Source organism: Artemia franciscana, chromosome 7 (genome assembly GCF_032884065.1).
Source record: "Artemia franciscana chromosome 7, ASM3288406v1, whole genome shotgun sequence".
In the NCBI taxonomy this organism is placed as follows: Eukaryota; Metazoa; Arthropoda; class Branchiopoda; order Anostraca; family Artemiidae; genus Artemia; species Artemia franciscana.
The window spans coordinates 9,991,853-10,004,352 of record NC_088869.1 but is presented as its reverse complement, the minus strand read 5'-3'; the positions used below and the strand labels follow the sequence as shown (position 1 = coordinate 10,004,352).

At 36.1% G+C, this 12,500-nt stretch overlaps 2 protein-coding genes across 7 annotated transcripts in view; one reads left to right on the top strand and one right to left on the bottom strand.

Moving 5' to 3' along the window:
- The window catches only part of LOC136028832 (exosome complex component RRP46-like), a 30,087-nt gene extending 19,825 nt beyond the window's left edge, over nucleotides 1-10,262 (top strand). Inside the window, exons 5-6 of the mRNA XM_065706762.1 lie at nucleotides 5,804-5,947; nucleotides 10,082-10,262. Of these exons, the coding sequence (XP_065562834.1) occupies nucleotides 5,804-5,947; nucleotides 10,082-10,258 (321 nt within the window). The 3' untranslated portion in view covers nucleotides 10,259-10,262. The remainder of the gene's footprint in view (nucleotides 1-5,803; nucleotides 5,948-10,081) is intronic.
- A 1,948-nt stretch (nucleotides 10,263-12,210) lies between these two features.
- The window catches only part of LOC136028830 (alpha-N-acetylglucosaminidase-like), a 90,674-nt gene continuing 90,384 nt past the window's right edge, over nucleotides 12,211-12,500 (bottom strand). For all 6 annotated transcript variants that reach the window (XM_065706756.1, XM_065706757.1, XM_065706758.1 and 3 more), the window contains one exon: nucleotides 12,211-12,436. In XM_065706756.1, coding sequence (XP_065562828.1) covers nucleotides 12,288-12,436 — 149 coding nt within the window. In that variant the 3' untranslated portion in view covers nucleotides 12,211-12,287. The remainder of the gene's footprint in view (nucleotides 12,437-12,500) is intronic.

Genomic DNA, 12,500 nt, shown 5'->3' with positions numbered 1-12,500 from the left:
TCACATTCAATACACCTCCGTTCGTCATCTTGATCATTCATCATTACAAAAAAAAAAATGCATTTTTAACTGGTTCTTAAGCTGTGGGAGACTCTCTGACTCCCTTATATACTCTGGGAATGCATTCCGAATTGTAGTGCCTATGTGTCTTGTCACATGTCCCGATCGCGTTGTATTCCTCACCTCATTAATCAGATCATTTCCATGTCGGGTAAAATACTAATGCTAAAATGAATTATGTTTAAAATAACTTCTAAAAACTTCAGGTCCTAAATTATTCTGCGTATCCCTAATTTGACCTATATTCAATTAATTCAACTTTTTAAATATACTTAACGTACTATCAGTTCCTCAGTAATGATTTTCAATAATATGAACAGCTTTATTTTGCTGTACCTATACCCTCTTATAATTTGTGTAAAAATCACTCGCCCATATCCTACATCCATAATTAATATAAGACGATACTAACGAATGGTACAATGAAAGCATTACTTTAGTTGGAAAAAAACATTTAAGTTTACGCAGCATCCCAACACCTCTTGAAACTTTACATGAATTCCCATCACTATGTTTTTTCCAGCTGAGTCAATTATCCACTATAAATCCCAGATATCAAGTTTCTTGAACTTCCGTTAGAGTAGTTCCATTGTATATAATAGCACCTAGAGAAGCAGCGTTGACATATAATTTTATAACTCAATATTTCATAAATCTTCAGCTAAAGACAATACAATACAATTCTACTGCTCATAGCAAGAGTTTCTTATAATTTCTATGCTCATTATGTCAATAAATTTTGATTGAAGCTACGGCATCATACAGGAGTGGATCCAGCCTTTCGTTCTAGGGGGGGGGGGGGTGATTCTTACCGAAGAGAGGGGGGGGGGGGTAGTGTCCTTTTTGTCGGCGACAAGGCTGACTTTATTTTTCTCTTTTTAAGTTTCCCTGGCGGTCTCTTGTTTAACGAAAATGTGGTCTTCATATATTACAATAATGATTACAAAAACTGTACTTGATCAACTGAAAACTGTTTACAAGCAAAATTCAAGCTTCCTGGCTCCACTGTTCACAAACCTGTCGATTTCTCTGTCAATGCTGATATTGATGTCACGGTGCACATTAAGGAGGGCCAAACCAATGAGTCTAGTTTGCCCCATCTGTGCTCTGAGCCAGGTTTTCAGTTTGCGTAAAGTTGAGAAGCTACGCTCGGCAGATGCCACGCTCACTGGAAGAGATATAAAAATATCAAGAAGTGAGCTGACATAAGAATATAGGTGTCTGTCAATTCCTTGGCAGTTTCTTCCACTGAACTAGGAAAAAATACCTCCTTCTCTCTTAACCCGAAACTATCTACTGCTCCACACATGCGCCTCTGCCGAAATAAGTGTTGCCCTGGTATACGGTACGGTTAAGCCAAGAAGTTGACCGTACATGCTAGAGATCTCTTTCACGGAAGATTACAGCAAATCATCAGTAAAATTCACAACATTTGATGGCAGCAGTACGGTTAACCGGAAAGAGTTCAGCGTGTCTCTTGAGAATTGGCTCTTTAAGTCACTTATGACTGAGTCGAGCATAGCAACACATCGATAATATTCTTCAGGCGTAGTATGAGGAGGATTATTTCGATGAACCTGTCTTTGTGTAATCCTTGGAACTTCAACAGCCAATTGGATTTTATCTGATAATTCTTTTACTTGCTCGAATACTAATGCGAACTCTTCTTCACACGTTTCCCGTCGCTTTGCTAGAACATCCAAAAGATCGGAAACGTGGCCATCGGCGGCACCCAAGTCCAATGTCTTCTTCTGGAATAGCCAACTAAGAGGCAAGGTCAGAGCGCAAATACTGTGTAGGTACTGAAGGGAAACTACGAATTCCGCACTATGTAACGCTGTGACAAGCCTCTTTGCCTTCGGAGCGGTCCAAAGAATGGATGATTTGTGGAAGTTCGGACACAAACTGCATAAGTGACTCGTGTCGCTCGATCCACCTCGTCTCGCCGATTCCCGTGAGCTGAGCTTTTAGAACCTTATTCAAGACAAGGTAATTCTCTTCGCAGATGCATTATAAAATGCAACAACTTCTTTTATAATGCCTATGGCATTTCTGATGCTCGAAAGAGCTGAGTTTCTTGACAAATGAAGGTTCAGAGAATGGTTGAAGCAGGGACAACGAGACGTATTTTTAGCTTTTTTCTGAATTTGAACTACAGCACCGCAGTTATTTGATACCATCATTGCACACCCATCTGTACCGATTCCAACACAGTTAAGTAAATTCAAACCCATTTCTTCTAAAAGGCTTAGAACTAGCTGGCCAATCACTTTTCCGTTGAAAGTCGGCTCTTTGTCTGCAGTGGAAGTTTCAAAGGTGGCATGATGAACGTGAACAAAAGCTATGAAGTCCTCGCGTCTATGGTTATCAAAGGCATAGCAGAGAGCTAAACTAAGTTGCGATGAATGTGACACATCTGTTTTCTCATTGAAAATGATGCTGTAATACCTTGCTGACTTTACTCTTTCTAGAATGACACGTATAACTTCTTTGGCAAAACACTCAATCAACTGGTTTTGAGTTTTTTTGCTGATGTTTTCAGTTGTTCCTTTAATTTACTGTCGCCACTTTCAGCACGATAACGTAGTAGTTCTCGGAAGTTTCCTTCATTAGAAAGCGGCATGTCATCCAAGTTTAAGTTGCCATCATCCCGATGGCCCCTCAGGGGAATATTCTGCCTTCCTAGAAATATGATTGATTCCAGAATCGGCTTAAGCCTCTTTCGGTTTTATGTTACTTGCTTCATTCGCTGTTCGTTGACGCGATTATTTACAGATTCGTGCGGAGAATGGTAGGCTCTTAGAAGCGACTTTCCAGCCTCTACTGCGTCATGATGGTACTGGGAAGTATCATGTACCGTCAGGTCTCCATCTTTTCCCAGTAACTTAGCAAATTTTGTGACAGGCTTAGTGACCAGCTTTTGTAGGGGAACCTGTCTTTTTGAACCCCCGCTAGCCCCAGTTACAAAAAGAGGGCAGTATTTGCAAAAAAGGCCTTTCTGGGCAGCAGAATATACAAGCCAGTGGAAACTCTGCAAATGAGAATCGTTCAAGTACCTTTTTTTTGTCTTTCCCCCGCTTTAAATAAACAGAATACGGCATTTGGCATCCAATCGGGAGTTTCAATGGCTTCTCCAGAAGCTCGCACTTTATTCGGTCTTCAATGGTATGTATTGTACCGACGTGGATCCCAATATCGTTTTCCGGAAACAGGATAGGGGGCGGGGGTGTTGTTGGATGATCACTCTCAACGCTAACGGGGATAACAGAAGATTGCAAAGTGTTAGGAATTTGCAATGGAATTTGCCCGTGTTCGCCACTTCCAACATAACTAATTAAAGAGCTACTTGCAGTTAGGCTACTGTTATACTATCCATTCTGCGAGACTTTAAAATGACAAAGCTTTTTAGCGTCTTTTGTCCACGTTTTCCTAACATCAATATCGCTTAAACGACAAAAATCCTCGTGGCACATGCACATTCAAATTTCATAATACACTGGAACGAAATGTTTGTTTTGACACTTCAGGTACGGTTGCGTTGCGCAACCCCACTTCCAATGTTTACATCGAACAGGGAGGCGAGAACTAGCTAAAATTTACCGGGTGAACTGTTGCTATGCTATGAGGTGACAAAAGGTACTCGAGGCTAGCTTGATAGTGGAAAATCTGTGGAATGAACGTAATGTAAAAAGGTTTTATAGTCTAGTTACAGTAGTTAGAACATGTGTTAATGCAGACTTCCGTAAGTGCAGTAAAAAAATTACAGCCCGTCTAGGGGGGGGGGGATCGCCCCCCTGGATCCACCTCTGGCATCATACCCTGGCTAAAATACGATGAAATACCCTATTGCTACCCATAAAAGCGGTGATATAATTTTACAACTCAATATTTCTTAAATCTTGGGCTAAGGTAACATAATACAATGCTGTTACTCATAGCAGGATTTATTGTATTTAGATATGTATATTGTATACATGCAATGGTATACAACAGAAAATCATGGGAGAAATAATTTGTTAAGTTTGATTTCCTAAGAACTTGACTTTCAATTTAACAGCTTTATAATTAATTTTCTGGTAATCTTAGCAGGTATAAACTTCCTTCTGTTATTTCTTAGAGATTAAGATGCTTGTGAAGGTACTAGATTTACTTAACTTCTAATAAATATAGGCTTCAAGGGTTGTTCGATTACGCTATTTTCAACCTATTGTATATAGATATGTGTGTTGTAAACATGCAATGATATGCAACAGAAAATCATGGAAGAATAAATAGTTTGTAAAGTTTGATTTCCTTAGCACTTCACTTTCAATTTGGCAGCTTTACTTCAGTAAAATTCATTTTCTACTATAAGATTTAATTTTCTGGTAATAGTTTTAAGTACCGACTTCCTTTTGTTATTTTTAAGAGATTAAGATTGTTAGACGAAAATAGCGACGAAGACCACACTGCCTTTCCATAACAAACAAATACAAAGTTGAAACAATAGAGAAAATCTTTTCAAGACATTGGAAATCAAGTGGAAGACAGTGGACAGTGTGAAATATTCACAGAATTGATTTCCACTGTCTTGAAAAGATTTTCCCTATTGTTTCAACTTTGTATTTGTTTATTAAGATTGTTGGTAAGGTACCAGATTTTCCTAACTGCTAATGAATGTAGACTTTGGGAGTTAAAGCTTGATCGTATTTCTAAAAGAAGGCTACAAAGAATTTTATTTAGCTTAATATAGTCTCATTGCTGCTGATGTTCCAGACCTGTTAGGTTTAGCTTTTATTATATTACTTCGTTGGATACTCTCCAATCTACCGACTACCCAGCGCTTCTTTTCTCTCTCTTTAATGTTTCTCTGTTGTTCTTTCATCCCACTTGTATATTGTGATATTTGGTTACCGAGAGTGGTTTATTATGTTCTGTGTTGAATCTAACCCAGCCATTGAGCTCTATTCTCTGCTGGGGAATATTTTTTTTTTTTTTATTTAGAAAGTTTTCCCAACTTAAAGCGAAAGCTGTAAATGCCACAATACCATTCATTCTGTTACTTTTACATTCTGGACTGGACATGAATTATCATTTTTCTATTTGTTGTGGAACAGATTCGCGAAGCGAAAAGTTATTACTGGTTCAAATAAAGCACAGTTTTGGGTGTTTTCTAAAATTCTTGATTATTTATTTAAAAGAATTTTAGAATCATGAATTTTTCCAAAAGAAGGATTTTTGTAAAAAGCTCGACATAAAGGACAAAAAAACAGGTCATTTTTTTAAATCGGCACGCCAAATAACTCAGCGAAGAAAACTCCATCTAAGACTTCCTTGTATTCTCCAAGTATTTTCCTTTCTTCGTATTTCATATTCCTTGTATTCATGTTCAATATTCATATTCCTCGTATTGTCCCAAGACTTAGATTTTGCAGGCTTGTTTGATTGTTCTATTTCTTAGTTTTGTCTCTGTTGGTCTTACTGACCCTTTGATTTTTCTTTCCATTATATTATTCCCCTTTGAATATTCTCCAATCTACCCGCTACCCGCCACTTCTTTTTCTTTTGTTTTCATTATTCTTTTTCTGTTTTGCTTTCTTCGTACTATCTAGTATTAATTTTATCTTTTTTCCCTCTTTACGTATTTTGGTACTTGCTCATTTATACTTATTTTATTTATCATATGTGTTGTTTTTCTCCACCCCCTTGAGCTCTTCTCTCAACTGGGAATTGTTTATTTTCCTGTGTAGATTTTTTTTTATAGCTTACAGCTGCCGCTGTAAATGCCACATGCCTTGCACTTTTAAATTCTGGCCTGGACATGAATTATCTCTTTGCTGCAGTTTGTTGTGGAATAGATTCACGAACCGAACAACTAATTGTTGATCCAAATAGATCCCAGCTACAGGTAAGCAGAACTCTGGGCATCAATTAATTTTTTGCCTTCTGCGATAGTATGCGCTGAAAATTTTCCATAATATTGCTGTGAATAATTTGTGAATAGCATAATTGAATGAAGATAATTTGAATGCACATAATTGGAAAATGGAATAATTATTTTTAAGATACGTATAGTCTTTTGAAATGAATAGCTGTGAGTTGCTCGTTGTATGTCTAAATAAATCACACTTATAGGTTAAGCAAAACTTTGGCAATCGATTCATTTTCACTCTCTGCTATTTCCATGAAATGTATTTGTAGATGGATATTTGAACCGTATATTCATTTTGAATAAGCCATTATTAATAAAAGTGAATCCCAGTTACTGGTTGGCAGAATTATAGCCATCAATTTAATTTTGATTTGTGATGTATGCTGTTTAATGTGTGCTATCTACATCTTTTTGAATAACAAAATGGATTTTTATTGTTGATAAATAGCGTAAAGTCTTTCTTATTTCTTTTGTACAGAAACTTGCAGTTTTATTGTTTTCATTTGTCTGCAAAAAATATTGCTTTGATGTTCAAATATTTAGCGAGTAACGGGTAGTTATACTTTGAAACTAAAAAATACCACTAAAATGTATTAGTACATGTCAGAACTCAGGAATTTACATACATGCCCTTGAAGATAAACTTCTTTTCATGCCCAAGGGAAATTACTAGTAATCGGAGCAAAAAGATCGTTTTGGTCTTTTAATAACCTCTGTGAATTGTTTCCTGTAATGGACTTATTAACCAACAAACTTTATAAGATACTAGTTGAGCATATACAATTTTGTTCATCTGAGTCAGAATTACAGATAGAAACTATAGAACTAGAAGAGTAAGTATGGAACAAAAAACCATTCAAACATTCCCACCACAGCCCGGTATATAATAGTCCGTTTTCTTTTTTGTTTAGTCTGCCCATTAGTGACCTTCATTTTGATAAAAGCAGCTTTATCGCCGTAAATTAGCCCTCATCTCTTATGTTTTTAATACCTCCCGCATTGAGAAGACTGTCAGCAATCTGACTGTCGACTGTCTCAAGAATATGAATATTGAGTTATTTACTATCACTGCATTTTGATCCTGGTTTCCAGATCATAATTGACTTTATCAACAGCTGTATTTTCTGTAGGATGAAGGAATTCGTGGTGAGTGGTGTAAGATACACTTTGTCGTGGAATGCGTAGCATCTCCTGTTACAGCTGAGATTTGTAACAAAAACGAGTTAAATTGCACTTCACAAATGCCAACTTGTTTCTGGTAATCCCTTTCGGTCTCATCCGCCGTCTTTGAATCAAAATTAATAGTAGGTTCTATTGCGTAGCCGGGGAATATGTAATTGAATTTGTCAGTTCGCGGTCACCCAGGACTGTCTTCACATTGAGAAGTTCTCACAGAATGTCTGATGTACTCTGGGAGCAATTAGTACCAGATTTATAGCTACCAAATAGGTTAAGATCCTAGTCACCTTCACTATACAAAAAAGCAACAAAATTAGTATGAGTTTTCCGTATTGTTTCCAGGACTGGGTATTTCAGCATGCACGTGACGTCTCGAACGTTTCCAACCATTGGGATAACGCGGCAAGTTTCTCCTTTAAAAGGTTCTCTTCAATGGGAGTATCATCTCTTGAGATTTTTAAGTTCTATGCTAATTTTCCACCTTCTTTGAAAGCAGCAATGCCCAGAAAATCATAAATTCACTTTGCTGTCAGTGATTATATCTCTTGCACCAACCTCTGCAGGAGTAACAGCTACATACCAGCTACGTTGCTACCGGAATTTGTTGCCAAAGTATGGGCTGAATATCATAGATCATGCTTGCTTCGACGAAGTTTTCTATTTTACTAAGTAACTGAATTCTATTGGGACGGGTGCATCCGGGTTGAATAGATGCCTATGCTTGTCCGAAGTCCAAAATGGATTATTCCGTTTCCTCGCTAATGGTACGAAAACCAAAAGGATTAGAAAATTCAGTTGTCCCTCCCAACACGTTTTCAATTGCCCCATACGCTTGAATTCAAGTTTTTTAGTCACCGATCAATTAATTAATCTACTACTATAATTCATCTGTTAATTTATTATTAACCTTATTTTCTCCCAAGCCTGGTCGGTTAAAATTATACTTGTGCAATAATAATTCCTCTCGACATGCTTGAACCCGAGTGTTTAGACGTAGATTAAACTATTAAGATCTAATCAATCTATAATTGGATATTAACCTTATTTTCTCAGAAGCCTAACTGTTAAAATATTTCTCGTGTACTGATAGCCCATCTTAAGATGCTTTGGGATTTCAGGAGTAAACAAAATAACCACTCACTTCACACCGTTTTTTTTTTCTCTTTTTTTGGTCCAAGATAATTGTATACAAGCATGTTTCTATGAGTAAAGGCATTACTATTTCGTAATGTAAACTGATTTACGCAAGAATTTAAAAGGATCTATTATTGGTCACCTAAGAATCATCTACCAATCGGAATCAAGTTTACATTCTTACAGATTTTAAGCAGACCAGTGAAATAGACAAAAACTTATGTATGGTGTAGTCTTAGCCTGATTTAAGCGCGAACCAATGAAAATTTCTAAACGTAAGAATAGTTGTTTTTCTTATGCTGGCCTGCTTTCATTTAAGTTAAATATACAAGTAGATTGATTCAGCAATAAATTTGAAAGATAAAAGACACATACGTTATGATACCTCCCCCTCCCCGCCTCGCGTCAGGCTCTAGCCAGAATTGCAAAGAGGGCGGAAAAACGCAAAATAAAAAATATACACTAAAAGAAGCAAATGAAGAACTGCTGCCCGTCACGCATTACCTGACAAAAACCAAGCCAGTGCAAAGTACCGTCCACAATAAACAATACCGATATACGATTCCAACTTGGCCCAGGCATCCACATAACGGAAGCACTAACAAAAAAAAAGAAAAAAACTGCAAATTTGAGGGTATGAAACGGGTGGCACTTTTTAGCTGTCTCTGGCAGTGTTCCATGCAGCATGAGTAGCAGTTAGGGGGCTAATATCTGATCTGACTTATGGAATTCCAATATTGTCAGAAATACGAAGAGGGCCAGTAGTCGTCAATAAGTAGTTACAACTAAACTAATTAGTTGTCTTGCATTTTGTCATGCAGCTTTGACGGCTAGAATGTCTATATTTATTTTTCTATTTATGTTGGAAATTCCATATAATACATTCAAATTCAGAATAAGGGAAAATTCAATGTAAACGGATAAATAAAATGAACTGAATCTAATATGTAATACTTGACACAAAGAATAAACCATGGTTTTTAGTACCCCCCCTCCCGATCTCGTCTAATAAATGAAGAAAATAATGATTCCCTTCGTTAAAAAAAAAAAAAAAAAAAAAAAAAAAAAAAAAAAAAAAAAAAAAAAAAAAAAAAAAAAACGTTTGGTTGACCAAATAACAATAATCATAAATAACATAAACAGAACACAAAAACCACACACACAAAGAACAGACCAAGTAACAATAAAGACAAAAGGGTAATTATCAAAAGACCAAGTACCAGCCGTATTATACAGACATGTTTATTTATATCTTTTCTACTAATGCTTATTTTTTACTTACATTGAAGGTTACATCTACCTTAGTTAAAGCTTTCTCTTTTAAGTTTTATCATTTGGCTTTTACATTTGTTTTTGAAAGCCAGAATATATATAACTATTTTTTCCATTTATATTGGAGATTCATTATAAAATATTCAAATTGAAAATACGTGAATATTTAATATAAACGGATTAATAAAATGAGCTGAATCTAACATGTAAAACATGTCACAAAGAATAGACCCAGTAATTTTGCGGAGAGCAAAGCACTAGCTTTCTTTTTTGTCACGTCACCTTCTTATTTATCAATTAAGATAAATAAGAATTCCCTTCTTCGAAAAAAAATAGTAAGAGAACAGTTGGATAGATGAACAAAAAAAAAAAACAACAACAACAGGGTAATTACCAAAGGACCGAGTACCAGGTATATCATACAAACATATTTATTTACATTATAATCTACTAAGACCTGTTTTCCTAGTTACATTGAAGGTTACATTTACTGATCAGTAGTTAAAGCTTTCTATTTTCTTTCAGTTTTGTCGTGCAGCTTTTACATTTGTTTTTGAAAGCCAAAATTCTCGTAATATTTCAGTTGAGACTGAGGGCAGTTTCTCAGATGATGAATTACAAAAGGCCCTGAATGCCTGCCAAGAAGCTAGCAGTGAAGTGATCGAGTTTTATAGAGATTTGTTAAAAAAAATTAGTGTCTAGTTCATTCCTGTTAGTTTACTTAAACAGCGGTCATAGCTCTCGAAAGTGAAAGCTAATTTATATCACTTTTAGAGTCACAAAGAGCCCCCCCCCCAATAAAATGGGTCACTTGTTAAATTTAAAAACGAAATAGGGTACGAAGGAGTTTGAAAATCTGTTGGTACTTCACTTGACAAATTCACCTGACGCTGATTGGTGCACAAGGTGGGAGAGTAGATTGGTGTTTTCCGTTTGGTTATCTCGCTTGTAACGGTAAGCCTTCTGATTAGTGCAGAAGGTAGGAGAATAAATTGGTTTGTCTCTTATTGATTTTCTAAATTTCAATGTTAGGTCAAGTCTACAACCGAGCAACATCGTTCAAGAATTCAAGGGCACTTTCGAGTTTGTTTTCTTTTTCAATAAGTGATGCAATTTTTTGACAAGGCTTTACGTTTCATGTAAAAGATAATCCTTCAAAAGATATTCACAGACTAATTCCCAAACAATCTTCGGGATTATACACATTTGGAGGGAATATTCCCTTTGTTTTTGTTTTTTTAAAGCACATAAAAACCAACAATCGTATGTCTCTTAAAATCGCTAATTTTGGGACCTAGAGCTAAAGGAAATGATCAAATGACCAGTAGAGGACGGGGACCAACACATCTTCTAAAGTCTGCACAAAGCTCTGAAACTAGCTTAGAACCGGACAGAAAGAAGTCCCTGGGACTATCGTTTACTATGCTGTAATTTTCTTGGAAGGTCGCCACTCCACATGGTTACCCTGCAGCGTATTTTACAGTCAGGGTTCTGGTTATGATAACTCGTGAAAGATCATTTCATTGATCGTGAATGATCAGAATGTTATCATTAAAACCGAGGGTCGATTCTCATAAGCTAAATTGAACAAGGACCTGAAAAGCTGCCCAGAAGCCAGCTACGAAGTCATTAAATTTTATTAGAGATTTATGGAAGAAATACTGAAATGAGGGTCTCACTTTTTTTCTCTTCTATTTAGCACAAGTAATTTTGAGCTGATAAAAAGCTCTTCTTAAAGCTATATATAATTAAAAGCGTATAAATTATGTCCATATATTCCTTTTTAAGGTAGAGGGAGGGGTTTTGAAACTTAGAACCCCTTCTCCTGGCAACGCTGCCGAAATTAGCAGAAGTACATTGGAAGTACCATTGTACTAAAAGTAGCCCCTACACATGGATTTGCCTTGATGGCAAGGATGCTAGTGTCCAGGGGAACCAATTCACGAAACTGTAGAGGAGGGTAAAATAAAAAAAAAAAAAATACAAAGTAACTTTGTATTTTCATGCTAAAGATAACCCCAACAAAAACTATTCAAAAGCCGTTCAAAAACTGATGTAATGGTTTTTATATGTTCCTCTTAACAAACCTTCACTCTAGACACGTTGTGAACTTTTTTTTTGACGTGCGATGTAACTTTTTGATCTAAAGTTTATTCATTTTTCATTCAAAAGATAATTTAAAGAAAAACTATTGAAAAGCCTCTAAAAAATGCGACTCCAAAGACGTTGAGAACATACGATGTAATTTGCGACCCAAAGGCTTTACATTTTCATGCAAAGGATAATCCTAAGAAAAACGATTCAAACATATTCAATACTTATCGAAAAGGCTTTTTTTATGTAGCTCTTAAAAACGCGACTTTTGAGATCTTGAGAGCTCTTTTTTTATAACACAAGGTGTGTTTTTTTACCCAAGGCTCTACGTTCCACACTAAAAATAACCCTCTATTAATCTTAAGGGGTGTTTCATAGAACTTATTCCCTCGGGGATAATCCTCTGAAAAGTAAATTAGCGATAACTTATAAAAAATCTTTTTAAGGTAGCTCTTAGAAAACGTAACCCTTGAGAACTTGCATTACCTACATCAATAGTACTACTACTTGCATTATCACTACCTGCATCAGACAAGGTCACCAACTGAAAACAATATAAATTTTTGTTCTAACGAGTTTATTCTAATATTCAAAGTCTTCATACGCTTTAAATAAAGTCAGAATGCAAGGAAGGCAGTTATAATTGATTTCGTTTTCCATTCTTCTTCTTCCTTTGCATTCTCTTTTCCTTCAATTTCTTTGTCAGTTTTCGATAGATGGCGACATTTGAAGTATAAAAAGGGCGCCAAGTTTCGTAAATCTGTTCTAAAGCATGAAGTGTTGAGCCTGAAAAAGATGATATACATAAAATTGGTGGCAGGCGTTTTCATCCCCTCCCCCCATGACGGAA